At 35.5% G+C, this 25,990-nt stretch overlaps 1 protein-coding gene across 1 annotated transcript; it reads left to right on the top strand.

The window, feature by feature from the left end:
* The first annotated feature begins 1,235 nt into the window (after nucleotides 1–1,235).
* LOC107705339 (nicotinamide phosphoribosyltransferase) lies at nucleotides 1,236–23,530 on the top strand. The gene is made up of 11 exons (XM_016508597.1): nucleotides 1,236–1,419; nucleotides 11,035–11,191; nucleotides 12,620–12,723; nucleotides 12,821–12,949; nucleotides 18,326–18,484; nucleotides 18,751–18,887; nucleotides 20,080–20,305; nucleotides 20,572–20,691; nucleotides 20,771–20,911; nucleotides 21,036–21,170; nucleotides 22,677–23,530. Exons 1-11 carry the CDS (start codon nucleotides 1,360–1,362, stop codon nucleotides 22,788–22,790), a joined length of 1,482 nt encoding a protein of 493 aa, XP_016364083.1. The 5' UTR covers nucleotides 1,236–1,359; the 3' UTR covers nucleotides 22,791–23,530.
* Nucleotides 23,531–25,990: the final 2,460 nt, after the last annotated feature.

Below are 25,990 nucleotides of genomic sequence, written 5' to 3' on the forward strand. Positions count from 1 at the left end.
GTAAATATATCAAAACTTCATTTTTGATTAATAATATGCGTTGCTAAGAACTTCATTTAGCGATTTTTTCAATATTTTGATTTTTTTGCACCCTCAGATTCCATATTTTTGAATAGTTGTATCTCGGCCAAATATTGTCTCATCCTAACAAACCATACATCAATGGAAAGCTTATTTATTCAGCGTTCAGGTGATGTATATATATCTAAATTAAAAAACCCTTACTGTGGTCCAGGGTCACATATAGTTGTAAACCTTATAGCTTTTTCGATAAACCAAGACTATCCCACTGAAACGACAGTCACTAAAACAAACTTAAAATTAAATTGCATAGGGTGGGGCAACAGTCCAGAGAATGTTTTATTGTCTTTGACCATCTTTATTTATTAATGTAATATTTACTACATATTAAATAAGTAAAAATTATTAAATCATAAAATTATATACTCTTGAAAGAGGATTATTGTCATAAAATTATACATTTAATCTTCTACTACCTTACTACCTCAACAATGGTAGTGTCCTGAAAAGAAATTCTCAAATAAAACATTAAGAATAAATAAAAAAGTTCAAATACAATCAAAAACAATTTCAAAACAATAAATGTCTTTTCAACATATAATCATAAACTGCATTACAGGATAAATACAATCAAGAATTTATATGGCACCCCTTGTAAATAAAATGCAAACTAAAGGGGTTAAATAAGAAAAAAAAACTTTAAAAAATCCATTCATAATGATATAATATACAATTATATTCTTTAAAAAAATAGTAAAGCAAAACAAAAAATTAAGAACTTACTAATAAAAACAAATGATCAGAATAATTTAATACATTTCTCTAAGACTTTCTGTTTCATCCATTCACTTTACCGTAAGCGCCACACCTCGCCCCCTACGTCTAAGTTACCTTATCCCGATTGGCCAGTCCACCCCATTCGGTCCCGCCCATTCTGATTCCGTCATCACCCTCCTCAGCGACGGGGGTTGGTTGAGAGTCCGCGTGGCGGAGTAAAAATCCATTCATAATGATATAATATACAATTATATTCTTTAAAAAAATAGTAAAGCAAAACAAAAAACTAAGAACTTTCTAATAAAAACAAATGATCAGAATAATTTAATACATTTCTCTAAGACTTTCTGTTTCATCCATTCACTTTCCCGTGAGCGCCACACCTCGCCCCCTACGTCTAAGTTACCTTATCCCGATTGGCCAGTCCACCCCATTCGGTCCCGCCCATTCTGATTCCGTCATCACCCTCCTCAGCGACGGGGGTTGGTTGAGAGTCCGCGTGGCGGAGAGGGAACAACAGAGCTGACAGCAGCGCGCGACTCCAGTCACGTCAAGGGGAAGATGGAGCAGCACACAGGCGCCGCGGAGTTCAACATCTTGTTAGCTACTGACTCCTACAAGGTGAGCAGAGAGCGGCAGAGAGCCACAGCCGGGCCCGGTGTGCTGTTGTATGCCGGCGAACCTGTGAGTGAGAGGAAAATGAGGGAAAGAGAACGAGGAATGAAGGTGGTTTCATCCTTCAGGCCGTTAACGGTTGAGTCGGTGTCAGTCAGGTCGGTAACGTTAGGCCGAGTGTGTGTGAGGAGAAACGACAGGTACATCTTCATCTTTATTCCTCTTTAGTAGATTATGTGTGTTTATGTCGGTAATAACGGATTACGAGTGTGAATTACACCTAAAGGGCAAGAGGCGCGGGTTCTGAGGGGGATTTCTCTTCAGAAGCAAAACTGAAAGCACTTGGAAATGAGGAAATGAATGTAACTTACTGCACAACGGAATCCGATAAAGTTAATCAGCATTCAGTGTTTCGCTTATTTAAGCGATGTAATATAACGAAGAGATATGATTTTGACTGATAGCTGTGCAGCTAACCTACTACTAGACCTAGCCAATTAGTAATAGTCACCGGTATGACTAAATTTTTTGAAATTGCTGACATGTTCTGTCCGTTGGGATTTCAAAATTGATCCTAAAATACATTAGATTATTGGAGTGAAAAAAAAAATCAAGTTTCAAAATGCAACACATTTAGTGTTATTGTACTGTAAAACAATGAAATGTGATATATGATTTTTTTACATGCATAAATTAAATTGGACCGCACTGTACATTCTAATGTAAAGCATATTGAAATGAAGTATGTACTCTGTGTAGTGCATACATAGGTCCTTATGTGAAGTCTAACACGGTTATAAAACAAAATTAGTCATTAGAAAAACTGACATTAAGCTACAATAGATTTTTGTCTCCAAAACTTAACTTGTTTTCTATATATATAAAATATATAAATATATAAAATACAAAAGTGACCATAGAATAGTTTATTATGCACTGTATTGTTAAATGATTTTATATCTCACATTCAGTAAGCTGCCTGGAGACGTGTAATGTTGTAAAACATTTAAATAACATCAGTTTACACATTAACTTTGGAAGCCCTAAAATACTAAAACTGAAATAGAAACTGAATATACTGTTAAAAAAAAGATTAATCATTAAACTGAAAGATAAAAGAACGGTCATGTAGTGAAACTAAATAGAAATAGAATTCTATAGTGCAGCTGTTTAAACAAATTTTACAAAAGTAAAACAGAAATTAAAGGTTAAATTCAGGTTAACAAAATGACTCGCACTTAGTATTTTGCAATGTAAGTGGTACTGCTGATGTTCATACATGCACCATATCTGTCGAGTCTTGCCAACATGTGAGGCAACCAAAATGTTTATCTTCCGTTTAAGAAATGATCAAAAGCAAGTATGTCATAACCTTTGGATCTTTATTAATCTTAAAATATCAATTGTATGCAGGTTTTACTTTGCCGTCCTGAAGTTGTTGCTCACTTTTCACCTCAACCCAGCACTCTCTGTCCTTGGGTGCAGAGTGGCGACATTGACTGCTGTTGTGTCTGTTATGTTGTGGATATGGTCTCATCTATGTTTAATCAGTGTTTTCTTTCGTTAGTACTGCTAGAGGACGGGAGTGGATGCCTTTGTCTTTTATCCTCCCACCACGGATGTAATAGGATTCTCGTGTTTCGCGTTGAGGCTGATGACACGTTCATTTAGCCTTTTAAAGGGACGCTTCATTACTTAAGGATCCCGCAGAGGTCATTGGAGGGTCAGAGATCATGTGTGGAAAATAGCTGGTTGTTCCTTATTTATTCAGTCAACACTACAGTCAGCTTTCTGTGTCTTCTTGATAGTTTGTTGATTTTCCTACTCTTTTGTTTCAGGAGTCAGTTCATGAGTTTTGACCTTGTGATGCTTCTCTTGACGTTGACGGTGTTTACTCTCCATTCAAGGTTTTGGCTCGGATAGAAACAGGGTGAAACTGTAGAAGCAAGTGACATTTAGAATAAGAGGCGATGAGAAGGAAGTAAAGATGACACCAGGAATGAGAAAGGGGTGTGGTGAAGATTTCATGGTCGAATACATATGGAGTAATGTCCAGTACTGAGCAATAGAGAGCATGAGATTGTTCAGTGATCATAGATAGTTCTCTAGAAACCTGAAAAATGTGTTCAGATTTCAACAGCAACCATCCACTCCCATGAAGCATTGCAAATGACAGAATGAATGGGTGACACTTTCAAACTACGTTAGGTAACACTTTATTTTACGGTGTCCTTGTTACACAAGTTACATGCACTTAATATTATAATAAAAGCAAAATATGCAAAATTACATGCAAGTAACCCTAAACAAAACCCTAATCCTAACCCTAACCCTAACCATATAGTAAGTATGTGTAGTTAATTAATATTACTCCATACTTAAATATATAATTATACTGTAACAAGGACACCTTAAAATAAAGTGTAACAACGTAGTAACCCTACGTTGTAAATAAAATAAACATAATTAAAGAAAAAAAAATATTTCAATTTTTCTACTTAAAAATTTCAGGTTTAATTCGGTGCATTGCTTTCTGTTTATTTGTAATTGTTTGTGAAATTTACTAGCTCAAACTGAAACAAAGTTGAAATAGACTCCAAAACTTACCTGTTTTCTATTAAAATATAAATATGACTGTTGAATAGGGATATGCCGGTATCAAATTTTCATGTTGCGATTAATTGCTAATACTTTTATCATGGTATACGGTATTATCACGATATTGAAATTAAGTTTTAAAAAAAAAGTGCTGTCATAATACAGTATAACAGGTTTGATAACTTTTTTCTTATAACAAAAATAACTGAACATTTAAATGCAATAAAGCAATACAGAAAAATGTATAAAGTTAAAAGTTTTACACAGATTAAAGTGCAAAAGAACTATAAAGACCAATAGGTATCACTTTACAATAAGACCTCATTAGTTAACCTTAGTTAATGCATTAACATTCACAATGAGCAATAACTACATTTGCTACAGAAGTTATTAATCCTTGTTTAAAAAATATGCATATTCATTACCGCGATATATCGCATTACCGAATTCCGGCACAAGTCTACTGTTGAATAGTTTTTGATGCACAGTATTGTGAAGGATTCAGAGTTTGTACTGTACCTTGCATTAATTAAAGCATAAAAATGTCACCAGACAGCAGTAAAACATACTTAAATAATATCAGTTTGCTTTACAGTTACTTTTTTCAGTTTACGCAGTTATTTGCACAGTTACTTTACAGTTACATTTCAGTTACTTTACTGAAAGTAGAAAAAAATATAATGGCCCGTTAGTGAAACCAAAAACGAAATTGAAATTTCACACTGTGCACTACTTAGTTATACTTTTCTATACAGTCATAGTTTTTGATTCGACTGCATCATTTGTAATTCTTGTAAAACTTGTACCTCCTCAAATAGTTTTGTTGCACATCACAGTTTGTAATGTGATTCATCTCGGAGCTTGATGGTTCATGGCCTGAACTTTTTATTGAGGAATCGTTTGAAATCCCTGTGGAGAAAATGAATCTGTAAAGTCCTTGGCTGCATGTGCACGCACTGTTGTTTGTGTAATGTTGATTGACCAATCGATCATGAGCACATTAACTTTAGCATCATAAAGGGCATTCGCTGGGTTTGTGATAACAATTCCATCTGGTGTTGCATCTTTCCCCTTTTATCCTCAGTTGTCAACATCACAATCACATGTTTGTGTTGTCCAGGAGATTTCAGGCCTTTACTGACTAATTGCTCAGCTTGGGAACATCAGATCAGGCCAAAGCATCTGGATTGTTCAGTTTTACAACTTGTTTATGGTGTTTCACTTTCATTTCAGTTTGCCACACCTTAAAATAGCTCCTTATATAACCTCCGTGGCTGTTTGCCTTGATCTGAAGCCTATTTTGTGGCATTGCAGTGTCCTCCATGCACACAGCCAGTTGTTGCGCATGCCTGGACCGCATGCAGCTGTTCACATGAATGGGCCATTCCAGAAGGGAGAGGGCCTCCAGACCCTAGTGGGACCTCCTCGGCTGCTGCTCCACAAGGACTTCTGCCCTTTGGGAAAGCTGGAGGGGAAAAAGCTGCATGAAATTTGCTCTCGGAGTGCAGGGAGCAACCACAGTAGCTGTCAGGCATAACCATGAGGGTGTAACCTTTCCCAGGCTGGCCCGTACACAAGGGAGCAGCCAAAAAGTGCCAGGGAAAGGTCAGCATGCACAAAATATCAGAAGGGAGCTTAGTAGGTTGTCTGTTTGATATCTAGTCTAACTGTTACTGTAGTTACATTCTCGGCATAGAATGTATTTATATCACAAGTCTTTGAAGAGCAAGAGGGCAAACAGGATTTTTTTTGTTTTGTTTTTGAAGAAAATGTTGCTTGTGCAAAATTGTGCAAAAACAAGTAAATCTAAACAACTACAACCTTTTGTTGCACAAAACTAGTTCTTGTGTTAGAAAGGCTCAAAAAAGAGCGTTTATGCACATCCCAGACACAGAATGATGTGCTTCAGTAGTGTAATCTGAGTGCACTCCCCTTTCACAAGTTCATAAGTGTTTGATTAGAAATAGTGCAGGGTCTTTTTTCTTTTGCAACTTTTAAAGGTGAGGTATGTAGTTTCTGTGCTTCTGGTGACAACTAGTGGAAAAATAAAACAAACAACCATTGCAAATGCTCCTCACACTTTTACAATTGTTCTTATCCTTACAATATCTTACCATTTTATCTGGGGCTTGACAGTAAAGAGCTAACATGCATGGCAAAAAAATTGAGTTTACCTTACCTGTCGAGGAAAAATCTCGATTGAAACCCAAACCCAAATTCCATCAGTTCTCCATCTTGTAAAAGTGTTGTCTGTCTCTACATATTTTGGTATGTCTTTGAATTTTGGCTTACACTTCTGTAACCAAATCTGAATTTCCTTTCCCGTGTAATGCGTGAGCCGATTAAACAACCTCTGGCTCAATACCAGAGCATGTGAGCGAAGCGGAGCGGTGTGACGCTCCGCTACGTTTTCCGCTCTATGGACGTGCGCTCCACTCAGTCGCTCTAACCGCCCAAGCAAGCGCTCCGCTAATATTCCGCTCACGCTGCTGTGATTTTGTCTGCATGTCATGATCGGGGCTCCGTACAACCGAATATAACCTTAGCCTACCTGTTTATTCATTTATTATGGTATGTAACTAGCTCACCTTTTGCTGCACCATGTTTGCATACATCTTCGTGCTTTCTGTAATCAATATGAATCTGTACTAACTTTAACAGTCTCCCCGCACTCCCTCTCAGTTTCTTCTCCCTGCTCATTCTTAACTTTGATTTTTACTTTACATTTATGTATAAGGCTTGCAACTTCGTTGAAACAATGTCTGGACTCCATAACTGCTCTACTATTCTCGATCTCTACAGATTCTCGATCTCGAACAAGCAAATCACCAAACGGCATTCTGGGTTGAGCGAGCGGCGCTGAGCGTATTGAGCGAGCGGAGCGGAATCTTCAGAAAGGCGCTCTGCGCTCTTAAGGAAATATTACCACTCCGCTCCCACCTCCGCTCACGCTCCGCTCCGCTCACATGCTCTGCTCAATACTCAATATTTCTGACTAAAATATATATTTTGCTGAAATACTTGAAGTTAGACAATAACTGTGACATATGTAGAATTTTAAACCTACAAGTAGGTATATTTTTATGGTAGCACTAACTGTTAAGTGACTGTAATGAGGTAATCAAAATAGCTTAATACAGGTCTGTGCTTTTGTTCTTATTTATTTTCATTTTTAGTTTAGTGAATTTAACTTCTGCTTTAAAAGCATTATTTTTGTTTTTAGATTGTAATATTACAATGTTAGAATAAAATGTGGTTTTGACCCTTTTTTGCACACAATATATAGGCTTTAGGGATGTTCATTTCGGTTAATTTTCCAGACCGACAACCGTTACTTGTTATCCGAACTTTAACCGTTAACTGATAAGATTCGAATAATAAATTAGCATTAAATAAAAAATAGAATGGATGAGTGTCTGTGACCCATTAAAAATACAAAAAAATTTTTTTTCACGGGTTTATTTTAACGTGCAAACAGCAGCATACAGAACAACAGAACCTGGATTCACACATCGTCAAGATATCACGCACCTGCAGCGCTTCTGAGAACAGAGAAAAACTGAATAAAATAACAAATAAAAAGAATAAAATAAATAGGCCTACACTACAGGGCTCCAGACTAACATTTGAGAGCAGTGGCACCAGCGCCACTAAGTTCTACAGATGGTGGCGCCAGAAGCAGATTTGGTTGTGCTGGGGGTGGTGTGTGGGAGTATTAAAATATAGATCATTTAATCATAAAATTATTATTGTTTTGCAATAATAAGTGCTGTTACTAATAATATTACATGTTCATTTCTTGTTTATTTTTCTTTTATTTATTGTTTATACAGATTTGACAGTAAAGCACTAAGCTTGAGTTAAGATGCATAGAAAATGTACTTTTATTAACAACAGTAACAGGTGCAAAATCAAATTTTTATATAGAAAAATTATATATTCCACTCTTATTAAATGTACCATTATTCTTCTAGTATATGGAACTGACCAACTTCAGTGATTATGTATGATTTAGTAACAAATTGAAGAAAAGTTTGTTTTTCAAGGCACTTTGTGACTTTTCTTACTTCATACACAGTGTAAAATTCTGACAAAATCTGATTTCTTGATGATTTGATATTTTATAATATTTCTGATTTTATAATTTCAAAATATAGAGAAAATATATAAATGAATGACTAATAAGCCAATAAGTGCTCCTCTGCTGCCTTCTACTGGTTATAATTGTGATTTGATGTATTTTTTTTACATTTTACATAAGTATTTGTTTACCACAAAGTATATTTTGGTCATCCCAGTAAAAATAACATTCAAACTGGATCATTTTAGAGCTTTAAAGTGCTGGAAATAGTTGTGTGAAATGCTTGAAAGTCATTGAAAATTGCTTGAATTTCTCTCTCAAAAGTAGGGTTGGGTATCGTTAGAAATTTTCCGGTTCCGATTCCGGTTCCAGTTTTGCCTAACGATTCCGGTTCCATTTAAATTAACTATTTTTTTTTTTTTTACTATTTTACCTTGTAATAATTTAATGTAGTGTTGCTGGAAGGTAGTAAGTAATGTTGAGTAATGCATGTGCTTCAAAGTTGATGTTTTTTACACTATCAATAACATTTTGCTTTTCAAGCAGGAATAAGCTGGTTGGCTAAATAGTCCCTTGAGGGCTAAGACACTTGTTCATTTCCCTAAATTAATGAAAATTTATACTTATAACCATGTATACACACACTGCATAAAGCCCCAATTTTACAAATAATAATGCAGTCAGGAGATGGTGTGATGCAATGAGTGGTTTCCACATTTTTAAACATTTAAAATGCATGAAAATATTTTCTATCACTTTGTTTATCACTCTTGAAATGACCTGTACACTAAATAATCTAACCCTCATACTTGCATAACAATAGCAGTCTATTTATTTAGTGGTCCAAGTTGAAGTCAGTATGTATATTAATGACAATATGGGACAAATATAATGTAATTTAGTGGCGGCAGGAGCTGCGTGCTGCCGGTACATGTACAGTCAGACAAAACAATGTGCACATTTATCAAAGACGCGAGTGCGCGTACAGTCGTGGAAAACGATGTGTTTGGCAGTTAAAGACACGGCGTGACGGCGTGTCTGTGGAGTGCGCGTCATGGGAAACAATGTGCTCAGTAATTAAAGAGGCAGGGCGGCGTTTCTGTTATTTGGTTTGTGACATCCTTTACGGGAAACGCCGGCGCAAGACTTCTCACAGCGCTTGGTCACGTGTCGCACCAGAACCGTTTTCGGAACCGAAACTTAGAAATTGCTCACAGTTCCGGTTCTTTTCAAAAAACAGAACCGGTTCTGAATAAGAACCGGTTCACAAATAAGGTTATCAGTTCCCAACCCTACTCAAAAGGTTGTACAAACCCTGAAATAAATGATGTAATGCATTCGACTATTTCTACCACAACACCATGGTTACAGTTAGCGTTACCGCTTCTGTTTTCCTGACGTATGTCAGCGCTGTTTATAACACAGAATTCTGTGCAGAATTTGAATGATTCTCACTAGATCTCGCAGCAACCTTATCACTGTGCGGCGAATTCAAACGCTTCTCACTGGATCTCGCAGCACTGTTGCATCTGTGCAGTAACAGTGTCGCGAAATCAACTTTGGCTCCTGAGTAAAGCTGTTCTGAGCTCGGACAAGTTTGTTTGCGTCGCGGTCCGAGCTGATAAACGGTCCGAGCTGCACAGCTGAAACGTAGCGCGGTTTAGTTTCGCTTAAGTTTCATTTGCCGTTTGATGTTTCTCAAATGCAACAGAAATAGCAGTGCTTATTAGTTGGACAACGCGGTGGTCGCGCCAGTGCGACCACTCAAAAACATTAGTGGCACCGGCAGAAAAAATGGTTGCAAAATGCGACCATTTGGTCGCAGTCTGGAGCCATGCACTAAATATTTTTCAATTAAGTAATTAACATTAAGATGACAAAACGAAAACGCACTGAATCCTTCTATGCACCTTAAAGAACTGAGTCTTTTTTTCGTCAGACATAAAAATAAATAGCAGGTATACCTCAGTGCACAATGTGTCTAGTTTTTATAAAAATAAAAAGTAGGCTAAAATGTCGACGTGCTGTCCGGATTGTCTGGAGTAGAGCTCTGGCGGAACTGTTTCGTAATGCCACTCCCGCTGAATTTCTGACCATTACAGCCTGCTCCAGCAACGTGTGTGTTCCGCTCCCGCAATGTATTGTTTCATTGGACAACATTGGGAAATATACGTGTAACAATGTGTAAAATATATATTTATATACCGTATATCGCAAATCAGCCAAAAATAATTTTTGCTCATATCGCCCAGCCCTAGTGTCTGGGATACTCAATGTTTACACTTTTGGCAGAGATAAACTAATGATGGGCAATACTTATAATAATCAATGCACAAATAAACTGGGTTGAGATTTTATTTTGACAAAAAATTTCAACTTTAAAACACATATGGTGCATTAAAAAATAATGAATTGAGAGATAAAACTTCCTGGAGAGACGCTAACCAGCTAAAACGCCCTTTGAGATGCACCCCCGTCACCCAAATGATAATTTTAAAGGCACCACTGCTTAAAAAAAACATTATAGAAGCAATTTTCACTCAGACATTGCTAGTAAATTTCACAAATAAATGGCTAATAGCTCATTTGAGGTGCATGATTTGATGTATCATTCTTTTCCATATCAATAACGGTGCAGGACGAGCTATGTGTCAATGCTTAATACTTAGTGTCAGTTAGAATAATAGTAGTAGCAATGTTTGCCTAATAATGTGTGTAATATGTTGCTGGTGGTCTTGAATTGAATGGCAGACCAGCTAGAATCAAACCCAACAGCTGTCTAAATTACAGGAAACTGTGTGGACACAGACGCACCTAGGCTTGTTGACATCCATTACCATATTTGCAATGTTAACACAGCCGTGCCAGAGGATTTTTTTTAATTTTTATGGTTCTTTCAGTTTATGAATTGTATGTAACATGTTGTAATTTCTTTCTTGCAGGTCACACATTACAAACAGTATCCACCCAACACCAGCAAGGTATACTCTTACTTTGAGTGCCGCGAGAAGAAGACAGACCCTACCAAGCTCAGAAAAGTCAAATACGACAAAACGGTCTTCTATGGGCTTCAGTACATTCTCCACAGATATTTAAAAGGTACGTTGGACATGGCTGTCAGCACTACTTTAAGTTGCAAATGGAAAATGCAGCCTTGCTGCTGGTCATTTTGGGTTGTGTTCTCGCTCAAGAATGCAGCCTGCCCTCCAAACTTAGTCATACAGTCAGCCCGAAAAATAATAACATTGTTTGTTCCAACGGGGAAAAAATGACTTTCTCGTGATGGAGCCAGTGTTAAATGACCAACCTTGATGGTAGCGTTATAGGCTAAGAATATAGCGGTTTGAGTTTAAGACGTGTGACTAGCAGTCTGGTTTGAGGTTGTTGTTCTCACATGCCGCTCAAATGTGCCACGTTTATAAAGGAATTAAGGATTTCATGGTGCGCTTGGGTGAAGGCTTTAGAAATTGTGTGATAGGATAAAACAAGACAATTGAACATCTGCTCTTTCACCCACAAATGACAGCTGCCCGACGCAGCCCTGGTCACAGATTCAGTCTGGATTCTGCATAAATACTCAAGTTGCATTACTTCTGTTTCTGTTGTTATCTCTCTTTGATCTGTTGTTTATGCTTGAATTTTACCATTTTTTTTCCCTAAATCTCAAACCTCAGAATTTGTTTTGCAGATCATTGCAGCCTTTTGCAAACTTGATACTGTAAGAACTTTTTAGATTCAATCAGCGATTGTCGTCATAGTTTTTCCATACTTAAATTACAGTCATTGAGTAATTTTATACCAGTGTTATTTTTAATATTATTGAGATGCTTTTATAGTTATTAATATTTTGAATCAATCAATTTTTATATTGTATGTTTTAATTTTAATTTTGGTTAAAGTTTTAGTAATTTTGTTGTGTGGTTTTGTCATTTTTAGTAGGTTTTGTTTATTTTATGAATTGTGTACTTTTTGTTTATTTGATTTTAGTTTTAAGTTTAGTTATTTTAGTACATCAAGTTACCAAATCAAAACTAAATTTCTCATTGATAAAACGGCAAAATGGTGCTTTGGCAACTAGCTGAAATAAGTTTTTTTTTTGTATTTTATTTTATTTTATTTCAGTTAACGTTTATTTTGCTTCAATAATAAGTAACGAAAATGTATTTTTAATGGTTTTAGTTTCACTTTTAGTTAACTATAATAACCCTATTTACACAAAAACATTTTTTGAAGTCACAGTATCTGCTATAGTAATACATTAAAATGTATTAAAACACAAGTAGAGCTGCTGTTTTATTTTTGAGGATGCTGTGCTTTTAAGACAGTACTGGTGGGACAAAGCTACACTGTGAGCAAGGAAGAGTCCCTTAATGCAATAAAGCAAGGATGTAGGAAAATGTGCATTTTCCTACACACCAACCTCTCTCTTTTGAGTAGTGTCTTTTTATTCCTGTATTGTTCAGCCACTTCCTTGAGGTGTGTGATACTCTCGTTTCACAGTTGTCCTGTCTCTTTTTGGGCTCACAGGACAGGTCGTCACACGAGAGAAGATTCAGGAAGCAAAAGAGGTGTACCGGGAACACTTTCAGGATGATGTGTTCAATGAAAAAGGATGGAATTACATTTTGGAGGTATGGAGAAGCTCACCTCTGTGCTATTTCTGTCTGTGCTGAATGTTTTGTCCCATCAGGGATGTTCAGTCATGTCTTTGATGTTACATCACTGCAGAAATACAACGGTCACCTGCCCATCGAGATCAAGGCTGTGCCGGAGGGAAGCGTTATCCCGCGTGGGAATGTGCTGTTCACCGTAGAAAGCACAGATCCGGAGTGCTACTGGCTCACTAACTGGGTAGAGGTGAGGCACGACCCTGAACTGATCCCTACAGTGTATTTACATTCATTTAACACTAATCTAAAGCGACTTACTTTACATTTATATTTTTTATATAAATGTTTATATTTTGTCTGTATATGAGTTTGATTTTCATAGGAATACATATCTATGGCTTTAATTTCCATTCTCTACCAGTTAGGATGGATCGGACCAGTATAAAAGAGTTTAGGTCCATTTGACTGATCTTATTATATGTTGAACATTGTTGTTGAATTCTACTGATTTAAACAACATCAAGGTAGCATTATCTATCCATAGATGGATAACATGGATATAAATGTATCTTAAATTGGCTCGTGAGAGTCTAGGAAAGATTAAAAATGATTCACAAATCAGTAATGTTTTACACTACATGGCATTGTTGTCTAGCAAAAGTATGTTTAGATAGATAAATAGCTGCCATGGAGTTACATTATAGCTCGTTTTTGTACAGAAAACATCACGTTTTATTTTTAATTAATTCCATTTTGTTTTTCCCTAAATTTAGTTTTTATGTTAATCCATTTAAACAGAATATGAAAATTCCATTAATATTTATGGATTCTGGATTTTAAGGGTTTAATTATAAATTATAAAAATTCATGAATCATGTCTAATATAATGATTTCAATAATAGTAATAATTGAATATATATATATATATATATATATGTATATATTTTATTTTAATATATATATATTTTAAATTTTTTTACAATAATAAGGCACTGAAATCTCTTATTTTTTCCCTAAATTCTGTGTTTTCTGTATGAATTCTGTTTTAACATTTAAATGATTGGATTCCGATTCTGGATTCAGGTCGAGGGGTATAATTACATTTTAATGATCAAAAATCATGTCTAGTCAAACAAATGTATAAAACAAATTATTATATTAATAATTTAATATATTTGAATATGATTTTACTGATGGTAAGGCATTATGAAAGTATGAAATTCACAAATTCTGTGTTGTCTGTTTGAATTTTTTCTGTATTCTGTTTTATGATTTAATACAAATTTATCATCAAAAATGGTGGAAGTCAAATGAATTATTATGTATCGTGCCAGTGAAAATGTTGGAAAATACTATGAAACTACTGAGCCAACGGGAATATAAAAAAATATTTATTCATCTATGAGGATTATTATTCCTGAATCCTTGAAATTGCATTACCATTTTAACACTGTTGTTATGTTTTTATATAGAATATACACTTATAAACTAATCATATTTAGCTAATTTACTGATTTGTTTTTGCATTGACCCAAAATATAAATCCGAAATATAATTCATGCAGATCCAAATAGGAATAATTCAGTCATGATAGTCTAAATTCTTTAGGCACTGTATATTAGCCACAGAACACACAGATTTCATGAATCATTAGTGGAGTAAACGGTAGGGTGCCCATTTTGGAATTATATATAATTAGGCGTGCAGTTTACATTTCTCACTGTAATGACTACAGCGTTTTCCAAACTTTCCATATGACGGATCGGACGATTTGTCAAACTTGCTGTAACAGACTGTGCAAAAAGCAACATGTCATGCCACACAACTTTTTTCTTAGGATTTGGTGTCAAACCTGCTGAGTCATGCTGACAGTCTGACATCCAGCCACACCTGTACAGTCGTCACGAAATACTACACCTGTCACCAAGGGAACAATCGCTTGTTTCTTTTACTCTCGGCATTTTGAGTAGGGCTGCACGATAAATCACATGCAATATTTATTGCGCATCCTTTCAGTAAAGCCGGTTCTGTAATCAGCGGTAAATCTCCATCACATGCGTGCTTTCACATGGAGCAGCATTTACTACACAGAGCCGTTGTTCACTGACAAGCTGCGCAAAACCACGTTCATATATGCAGCCCTAATTTTGAGTTATTTGTATAGTCAAATCAGCTTTATTTGAGTTATTTTACAGATGACTCAGAGGGCTTTGAATGTATGGCAAACATGTTGTCATGCTTAGCTGGTAAATTTAGTCTGTCTGTGTGTGTGTGTGTGTATGCCCTTGGCTCTCAGTACACACTGTCACCACCTATCTATTCTCCAGTGATTGCAAACACGCGTCTACTTCCTTAATGATGACCATGGGAAGGCACTGATGCTTACGAATAACTGAACTGTTTGGAGACTTTTCAGACTCACAAGGTGACATTTAACTGATAATTAAAATATTTAGTATAAGCTTCTCTTAAACCTTCATCCTTGGTGTTGTGAGAGTGGAGAGAGTCACATGCTGGCACATTATAGTTTGGCTTTACGGTCATGTGACCCGGTGCTCACACTAGTGACCCTGGCAGTTTGAAGCTAATCTCTGATGGCAGGATGCACATCTGAGCACAAAGACAGATTTTGGGCGGCGTTGATCCATGACTCAGACTTAATGACATTATGTATGAAGTTTACTCGCTGAAAACCCACAGATCAGTGCGAGAAAACTGTTTGGATCACTTTGTAGCCATCAGTCAGATGACTCCGGTATTAATCGTGCTAGCTTGCAGATTTTAAGTCAGTGTTTAAGTCAATTTTGCTTCTTATTACATGCTAAATTTCAAGTGCCAAAATCGAGTAAAACGGTTAAAAACAATTATCAAATCACAAAGGCTGTTTTAATTATATGAATATATAGTCTGACGAGCTGCTGTGATTTGGGTCACATGAAAGATTCATATTTTGGTTTTGGGAGTCCCCAACAACAGGTTGACATGCATGCAAGGTCAAAAAACACTTTCATTGTCTTATAATATGCATTTATTTTTTCCTTTTTTGCTCAACGACTCCCAAACGGTTCGCTCAACGATTCATTTTTCCAAACCCTATGCAGAAACGTATTGATAAAGCACTGCAGTTTGTACACCATCGTATTGCTCTATTCTTTATCAGAACTCCAAGAAATAACAACAACAAACATTCACTATTAATCGACACATTTCTAGATAATTGCAAGTGAACAGATATTGCTGTTAGCCGGTTAGACGTGACCTACAAGCTGCGCGGAGCGAACACAACACACACAACTAAATACGTATTTTGCGTGCTACAGTACAGAGTACATGACAGCAACAGTTTTTAAAAGAATTACTCCACTTTCAGAATAAAAATTTCCTGATCATTTACTCACCCCCATGTCATCCAAGATGTTCATGTCTCTGTTTCTTCAGTCGTAAAGAATTTAAGGTTTTTGAGGAAAACATTCTAGTATTTTTCTCCATATAGTGGACTTCAGTGGTGCTCAACGGATTGAAGGTTAAAAATGCAGTTTCAATGCAGCTTCAAAGGGCTCTACACGATCCCAGCCGAGGAATAAGGGTCTTACCTAGCGAAACGATCTGTCATTTCCTTTAAAAAAATTATATTTATACACTTTTTAACCACAAATGCTCGTCTTGTCTAGCTCTGCGAGGCGCATGCGTACGGTTCAAGACAGGGTATGTCTAAAAACTCCAAACACTTTTCTCCTCCAACTTCAAAATCATCCTACAAATGAGTTGGGATTTTTTCGACATACCCTAACTGTACCCTAACGGATTTCCCCTCACAGTGCAGAGCACAGCGTCTTCTCCACAGGAATCCGCTACGGTGTTTGATGGAGGGGTGGGTCAAGTTTTTCCGGGTCTGCGCACGTAACAAGTGGGCGGGCATAAATATGCTAATGTTTCATGTTGACCTCAACTTGAAACAGCTTAAGATTCGACTCTGAGTCGACTTTCTTTTGAAAGACAATAACTTTATACACGGTGCACTTTTAGATTTAAAACTTTGCAGGATGTTTTCATTCACTTAGAGCTGCGTTACACACTGCATGAAAGGTAATTTTCAAAAATCCATATTAGGGGCACTTTAAATAATGTAGTGTAATTTATATATGAAAATAATATGTAATTTTACTTTATTTTCTAAAATAATTTACATATAATATTTATTATTAGTAATGTAATAGTTATTACTCTATTATAATTAATAATAGTTATTATTGTTTTATTACTAATTTATTAAATACTCATTTAATATGAAATTTAAAAAATGTATTGAAATTTATATATGTAAATTATATATAATTTTACTGTATTTTCTAAAATTATGTATATGTATGTATATCTATATATATTCTTGTAATAATTATTACTATGTATTATAATAACTTTATAATAGTTATTATTGTTATTACAAATTTGTTAAATACTCATTATTTAATAATAATAATTATAATAATAAGGTCTAAAATTATGTATGTATGTATGTATATCTATATATATTCTTGTAATAATTATTACTATGTATTATAATAACTTTATAATAGTTATTATTGTTATTACAAATTTGTTAAATACTCATTATTTAATAATAATAATTATAATAATAAGGGGTGGTTCAGGTTTCCTTTCTTTGTTGTCCTTAGCTGTTTACATGCCTGATGTTCCTGATCTTATTTATTTATTTATTTATTTTTAAAAATCTTATTATGTTTCATTAGTGCATTTTTTTTTCTTTGAAATGACTTTAATTTTTGATTGACATAATTTTATTAGGTTAGCGAGCTATTGATTAATGTTAACCGATAGCCAAACTGCTATTTAGCCATTGTTTTAAGAAATTAAGAGACTTAATGCCCACTTTTCATGATCCAATCAGTTCCCGATGGACAAAATCAAATCCCGTCCAACATTTTTCTCACTGAACATCCTGTTTCACTTAGAAATACATAAAGTTATTGAAGTAAAATGGGTTGCGACTTTGATTGTTCAGAGACTACAATGAGAAATGAATTAAATCATTTTGAAATGAGGATTGTGTGGGTTTTGCAGCCATGGTTTGGGGGCAAAAAATCATCCAAAAGTGACCAAACTACCTTGCATTAAAAATCACTGTCCTAGAATCTCAGATGTTTAGATAAGTTGAATCAGGTTCATGTGACTGGGACACCAGGATGTTCTTGTGCCCAAAGGCTTGTGCCCAGGGCTTATCAGGGTATGTGCGCAGTATGATAATATTGACTTGACCGGCTGGTCTTTAACAAAGCATTTCTGCCTGGCATCCCCTTGTATGAGTCCAGCAAACACTCTGTGCAGTCTCTGTGTTGACTCTATGACACATTCCCAAGCACTCGGGTCTCATCGAGCTTTAGGTTGTTTTTGGATTCAGTTTCCAGCTGACTTCACTTTTGTTTTTGAGTTCCAAGAAATTCGCAACTTTCAGATGTGACGATACATGAGCTATAAGGTGCATTATTTGGGGGGAAACTCACATGACGTGTTCATTCATTGTGCAGAAATGCTAACAACAACACGTTTCTGATAGTTTAATGTAATGAACTGTTGAAATGATGCAAAATTGTCTCCTCAACAGACTATCCTGGTTCAGAGCTGGTATCCCATCACCGTCGCGACAAACTCACGAGAACAGAAGAAGATTCTGGCCAAATATCTCATGGAAACGTCAGGAAGCCTGGAAGGACTGGAATATAAACTGCATGACTTTGGCTACAGAGGGGTTTCATCTCAAGAGGTGATGTTTGTGTGTTGCTACACTTCATTTGAAGTGCTAAAAGCTTGGAGAGACTGTTTACTGTTACCCAAACCCAACAAATCTGATTTAAGTACATGGACTCTATCCAAGTCAGAAGTGTCTTCTTACTCGTATTCATAACATTCAACTGTAAATGCCAAGCATTTTATTCATACAGTACATATCAAACATCGTCCACCCTGTAATTTTCTCTTCATGGTTTAGTTTCTGGACTAGCTGTGTTTATACTGGTGTTTTGGTTTCAGACGGCTGGTATCGGCGCATCTGCACACTTGGTAAACTTCAAAGGAACAGACACCGTGGCCGGAATCTGTGTCATCAAGAAGTACTACGGCACCAAAGACCCGGTTCCTGGTTTCTCAGTTCCAGCTGCAGAACACAGGTGGAACAACTTGAAGCTAAGAGCTTGATGATAGTAAATTGCATTGCAAAACAATGTGAACTTGCCTGAAGAGTTTCCTTTTACTGTGTCGTATGCGAGGCATAAGATAATGTGGCCCAATGCATTCTGGTTAGTTAGTGCTGCACCATTACACTTCTCATTTTCTGCCCTGTACCAGGAGCTGACAGCACCCTGTTACATAATTACCAAAGACCAGTGTTTCTTCACACTCCAGCGATTTGTAGTGCAATTTTTACTGTAGTAAAGGGAAATGAAATTTTGCACTAGTTTCAGTGGTGCTTTTGAAATTTAGTCTTGTTGACATACAGCACGTTTTGTACAATGCTGCCACCTAGTGGTAGATATCATAACTTGAGTACAATCAGCACAGTGGTTTAGGAGTGATGTTTTTGCAATTTTATTATATTTATAATATACAGTTTTATAGTTTGTATAAAATACAATTTTAATTAAAATGGTTTTATTTTTTTTATCCGTAATGCTAACAGATAAGTGAATTGCCAGAAAATAGCAGAAAATCACATTAAGAATGTTATTTAATAATCATAGTAATAGTAATAATAGTAATAATATAACATTATAATAATAATTTCGTTTTTTTCTAAATTATTAAAATAAACACACACACAACATATATATGTAATATATGTATATTTGCTTAGAAGTTTTATAGTGTAGGTGTAAAAAAAAGTATAATTAATATCTGTAAAGTCTATAATGTTAACACACACTATGCATATGTAAGCATTACAGACTTGACAGATGAAAGAATACAACTTTGAATTAACATTGTATAAAAGTATAGATGCATTTACAGTAGTCAACATTTGAAGTGGATCAAAAAAGTTCCTCATAGTTGTCCTAAGACAAGAACACATTTTGGTTTTAGGAAACTTTGATGAAAGGTTTTGATCCACTTCAAATGTTGACTACTGTATACAATTTTAATTCAAAAGTTTTATTTTTTAATCTGTAAAGTCTGTAATGCTAACAAATAAGTGAATTGCTGGAAAAAAGCCATAATTTTAAGAATAGGTAATAGTAGTAGTAGTAGTAATAATAATAACAGAACAGTGTAGTAGTAATAATAATAACTTAGTTTTTTCTTAAATAATTTAGAATAATTTTCTTGATGTTGCCTGGTCTCACTGATTGTGTCTTTGTATTGCAGCACAATCACTGCCTGGGGAAAGGACCATGAGAAGGACGCTTTTGAACACATCATCAAGCAGTTCCCCTCTGTCCCCGTGTCAATCGTCAGCGACAGCTACGACATCTACAACGCCTGTGAGAAGATCTGGGGGGAGGACCTGAGGGGTCTGATCGAGATGAGGAGCGCAGACGCCCCGCTGGTGGTCCGACCGGATTCAGGAAACCCTCTAGACACAGTGCTAAAGGTAGACATTATCACATCCAAAATCATCTTAACTATAGCTGGCAACTGATCGATTATTCTATCATTTGGATATTTCATTTATATATATATATACAGTGGGTACGGAAAGTATTCAGACCCCCTTAAATTTTTCACTCTTTGTTATATTGCAGCCATTTGCTAAAATCATTTAAGTTTTGGATATTTCATGTTTTTTTTAATATATATATATATATATATGCATAGTGTGATGCATAGCATGTCCATTAAGTCTATTAAATTTTCCAGGTCCTAGAAATTTTAGGAAAGAAATTTCCTCTGGTTGAGAACTCTAAAGGCTATAAGGTGCTTCCGCCCTACATCCGAGTCATTCAGGGCGACGGTGTGGACATCAATACTTTACAGGAGGTGTGTATGTTGTCCATCTCATGACTGTATGCTACATGAATTTAAACTCATTCTGTGCCTGTTTTGCTTTGTTATACAGATTGTGGAGGGCATGAAAGAGCACAGATGGAGCATCGAGAACATCGCGTTTGGCTCAGGAGGAGCACTGCTGCAGAAACTGACCCGAGATCTGCTCAACTGCTCTTTTAAGTGCAGTTATGTGGTGACGAACGGACTGGGCGTAAGTGTCGAGCGATGGCAGATTTAGTAGCTCCATTCGCTGACTTCAGTGTACAATATGTATTATTCAAATCAGTAGTATTGAGAAAATAAATGATTTATTAATAATATGTTGTTAATTACAGGTCAACGTCTTCAAAGACCCTGTCGCAGACCCCAACAAAAGGTCAAAGAAGGGTCGGCTTTCTCTTCACAGGACGCCAAGTGGAGATTTTGTTACTCTGGAAGAGGGGAAGGGTGATCTGGAGGAATATGGAGAGGTGTGTGACTAAAAATGAATCAATAAAATCAATTAATTAAATGCATTTGACTTAATACTAATGAGGAGAAAACTGTTTATTCACTCCCAAGTCCTTAAAAAGTTTTTAATCAAGTTTGAGGCTTATAAAAGTTTTAACTATCTTAAATGGTATAACAAAAGTCTTTATTATTATTTCAAGAGGTCTTAAATTTGGAGAAAGAAAAACAGGAATTGGGATACGGCCTAATGTGATTAATAAACTTCAAAAGGCTATGATTTAATTAAATGTTCAAACATTCTGCAGTTTCAGAGCAGTTCGCAATCAATGAATTATATGCATTTATGCCAAACAATTGCATATGATTTACTGTTGAGAATTTATTGAAGTGCTTGTTTTATGCAGTTTATATTGTGTAATATGTTACATATGGTTGTAAGATTGCATTTTTTATCGCCCTAATTTGAACGAGCAGTTGGAAGTAGTAAACCATTGACATTTCAAAATAAAAGTCCCAGAGTATTTTGGCCTTGTTCATAATTAAAAGTCCTGCATTAAAGCATAAAAACTTTTTTTTCCCTTTTCTGATTACTACTGATTTTCAGGTTATATAATAAACTGTATGACATTTAAGTTAATGTAAATTCTTGAATATCTGAAATTAAAGGGGTCATATGATGCTTTTTTAAAGATCATTATTTGGTGTATTTGGTGTAACAGAATATGTTGACATGCTTTAATGTTCAAAAAACACATTATTTTTCAAATACTGTACATTATTGTAGGTCCTCTATGCCCCGCCTCTCTCAAACGCTTCGTTTTCTACAAAGTCCCTCCTTCCGACAAGCGCAGTCTGCTCTGATTGGCCAGCTGACCCAGTACATTGTGATTGGCCGAACACCGCAAGCACTCGTCGGAAATGTAACACCCCTTACCATAATCGCGAGCTTCATCTTTCAAAATAAATGTTAAGACCGTAAATAATGTCAGTTTTACCATCAGTTCAAGCCCAAAAGGGGAACAGAATCGCATGACAGACACATTGATGAAGCTGGTATGTGTACACAAGCCACGGTTAAGACAGCTTACTCCACTGTGATGTGACCCTCTCTCTCGCTCTCTCGCTCTCTCTCTCTCTCGTGCTCTCTCTCTCTCGCTCTCTCGCTCGCAGAGAAAGGAAAACTTGAAATCGCATCATATGACCCCTTTAACACATTTAATATTTAGATGCTATTTATTGCTTGTCATTAATATAATTTGTATGTATGGATATATTAGTGCATAAACCAGTTTAAATACACATGCATGTATTAAATAAAACATGTCTTGAGCATTTTGCAATTGTTTTGCAATTGAATGCATACCTGATTAATGGATTAAAACACATATTTTGAGATTGTGAGACGTACGGTATTCATTTTGTTCATGCCGGTATTACATTTTGATTTTAAAAGCTCCCTAAAACCCTGATAATTGCATATGGTCATCTTGTCAGTTCATTTTGACCGTTTCCCCGTCTCTTCACAGGACTTGCTGCACACTGTGTTCAGAAACGGGAAGATTGTAAAGACGTACACCTTCGATGAGGTCAGAGACAATGCCAAGCTGAAGGAGAGCGAATTGGAGGATCTGCTGCTCTGAGAGTGTCTCCCATCAGCCCTCTCTCCACCCACACCCACCCGAGAGAACCTGCGTCCCGACAGACGTGAGGACACGCAGTTACCCCACGTTCAGTGTACAGAGCTGTTCTATGTTTCTGTCTACTGACTCCGCTACGCTTCAGTGTCTCTTTCTAACGGCGGATGAGAGCAGTTATCATGCTATTTAAATCATTTAACTGTGTATTTGACCAAGTGTGCTATTGATCACACGTCTTTGCAGGAATGGAGACGTTTATGTGTGCGTATACCGCGAGAAGATTTCGCTTTGCTTGACTGTAGGACTGAAAGGTAATCGTTCCGTGTTTGTTGAATGTGAATGTTTGTGTGTAGGGTTTATCACTTTAGCCAAGGATTGATCTATTCCTTTATGCAAAGGAGACGGCTGAACTAGAGGGATACTTTCATTCTCTTTCATTGGCCTTGTGTTTATTTGATGTCATTTCTGGTTTTATTTGAAAGATGAAACCTAAAAGAGCATGTTTAGGTCGCATTTCACCCTAAAATCAAGAGGAAAAAATAAGAAACTTCATTTTGCATTAAGAAATTAGCATTTTTGCTTTATTTCCATGACATTTAAGCATATTTTACCACCAATTCCCATTACTATATACTGTGTCCAGATTTTTTACCTTAATTTTTTACTGTAATTCTTAACATTTTCAATGGTGATTCTCAGTAATCATTCTTTGAAAATATTAAATGTTGTTACTGTTATGCAGTATTTTTTAAAATTTCAATAAAAATATTTTTTTTATTTAAAATTAGCATAAATTAAAGGCTGTATAAATACTGTATATTAAATATATACATATACACACACACACACACAGTAGTTTTGAGTATTTTAGTAAAAGGATTTTATATATATATATATATATATATATATATTCTTTCTTTATGCAAAATATAATATCTTATTTCTTTCTTTTGATTTTTGGGGTGAAATATGATCTGGACTTGTTCTTGACAGGATTCATCCAAATATAATACACCCTTTCCTTTCTGCAGAGAACATTATCCTGATTTTGCCAACATGTTAAATGCTACATCAAGATATACAATGTAAACCTGAAATATTTAAGTCAACAAAAAAAGCCTTTTTTTTTATATTACTCACTACGGCTCTTTATTTGAAAACACGTTTTATTATACAGCGGGAATCATTTTAGAAAAGCTTGGTTTTACTATTTTCTATACTTACTGTTTCAAACTACATTAAAATCATTATTTTTTATGACAGACGTAAATACCACCAGAGTTGCCATAGTAAATATCCATAGTCAGAATAATGTGGCCAAACTGCCTCCTCTCTTGTATATATCGGCGTGTGTGTTTGTTTTGAGAGAGCTGGCTTCTTATTAGTGCAAACAGAGATCTGTTCTTATTTTTGTCTAATGCCCATTTTTTACCAACAGAAAATTCAGGCATCTGTTACGTTCTGTAGAAAGACTTATGTCTCTGGCACGTGTGTTGATATGCATATGTGTGTGTGGTGCGAGTGTGTATGTACATACTTGTTTGATTGACAATACTTGCTAATTATAATTTCATTGATGTTTTTATGTATATGTTGGGTCTCCCTTTTTATTTCAACTTCTTGGGATATTTTAAAACTAACATGACCGATGCCATTTTGACAGCATATTAAATCAATGACAACAGTCCATCCTTTTTGCTGAAATGTTATAATTATTATTATTTCTTTTACTTTTTTATGGAATAGTGAAAAAGATGAAACCATTCCCTTTTATAGCTGCTGTAAGGACAGTAAACAGTTTCTCAATGCACTAGCCTTCAATCTAGTATTGAAATCACTTCATTTTGATGACGAGTTTAAAACTGTGTTAAGTAAAATTAGTGTGAACGTTTAAATAAAAAGCAATATCATACCCATTCGGGTTTGGGTTGTATATCTCTGGATGCAACACATGGTCATTTGATTAAAAAAAAATCTTTTACTGGTCTGTTTGGTAGCAGCCATTCATTGCACAATTTACATACAGTATACTTTGCTATTTTCAACTACAAGCGTTACGAACTGATAGATTTCATTCATTTGTAATTTTGTTTAGTTGCGGTGTCTGCAGATACCCTAATTATACTTTCCTGCCCCAGAACAGTTAGCTAAAAGTTTTAAAAATGTTTTAAACAAAACACCAACATCCTTTTATTATTTACATGTAAATAATCTATAATATCAATTCTGAAAATATTTTAAATAATTATTAAAGTATAATGAATATGAAATATATAATGACTGCAAATACATATAATAAACATAAGTGGTTAAAAATATTTATGCAGTACTTGTTTTGTCATGTAGTGTCCGATAGCAATACTAAAATCGCTCCACATTGTTTTCTAACTTTTGTGGTCACTATATATATATATACACACCGCACACACACACACTTAAAGGAACACTCCACTATTTTTGAAAATAGGCTCATTTTCCAACTCCCCTAGAGTTGAACAGTTTCTACAAAAATATAGAAACTCTTTGGTCATTTTTGAGCGAGATGCTAACGGTCTAATCAGATTCAATGATCTATGCTAAGCTACAGCTAAAAGTACTAACGCCAGACCCGGAGATCGGCTGAATGGATTCGAAAACGGTAAAACTCAACTGTTTAACTCTAGGGGAGTTGGAAAATGAGCCTATTTTCAAAAATAGTGGAGTGTTCCTTTAAATGTGAAGAGTATACTTATTTTTAGACCACATATTTTGTCATGCAATATTTTGTAATATAACACTTTGTAATATAACTTTTGTTTGTACTAAAATGATTGAAAATGCTGCCTAAAATTGTATATATATTAATTAATAAGGATATTGGTAACACTTTAGTGTCCAATTCTCACTATTAACTTGTTGGTTATTAGCATGAATATTACTGGGATATTGGCTGTTTATTATTACTACAGCTGTTGCCGTCTATAAAGCATGAATCCGAAAGTGGTACAGATGAGAAGTTTCTCTGTTTTCTTGAGAATGAATGAGCTGGCAAACAGGATGTATCATGCAGCGAAACTAAACATCTGGTTTTGGAAAATGAGCCTGAAGTTGGCCATGAACAGCAGGTCTTCATTTAACTTCCAAGGGTTAAACACAAACTGAGGTATTTATTTTTTGCATAAAATGCACATTCCCTTCACTAGCAACTCAGCATGTCTTGAGTT

The sequence above is a fragment of the Sinocyclocheilus rhinocerous genome, unplaced genomic scaffold, assembly GCF_001515625.1.
Source record: "Sinocyclocheilus rhinocerous isolate Xijiao unplaced genomic scaffold, SAMN03320098_v1.1 scaffold1526, whole genome shotgun sequence".
NCBI classification, from domain to species: domain Eukaryota; kingdom Metazoa; phylum Chordata; class Actinopteri; order Cypriniformes; family Cyprinidae; genus Sinocyclocheilus; species Sinocyclocheilus rhinocerous.

Bases quoted from the DNA above. Each gene is read 5' to 3' on its own strand.
- LOC107705339 (XM_016508597.1), top strand. From the start codon at position 1,360: ATGGAGCAGCACACAGGCGCCGCGGAGTTCAACATCTTGTTAGCTACT. The intron at 1,420-11,034 runs GTGAGCAGAGAG...TCTTTCTTGCAG, and splicing joins TAGCTACTGACTCCTACAAG to GTCACACATTACAAACAGTA. The intron at 20,306-20,571 runs GTAGACATTATC...TAAATTTTCCAG, and splicing joins CTCTAGACACAGTGCTAAAG to GTCCTAGAAATTTTAGGAAA.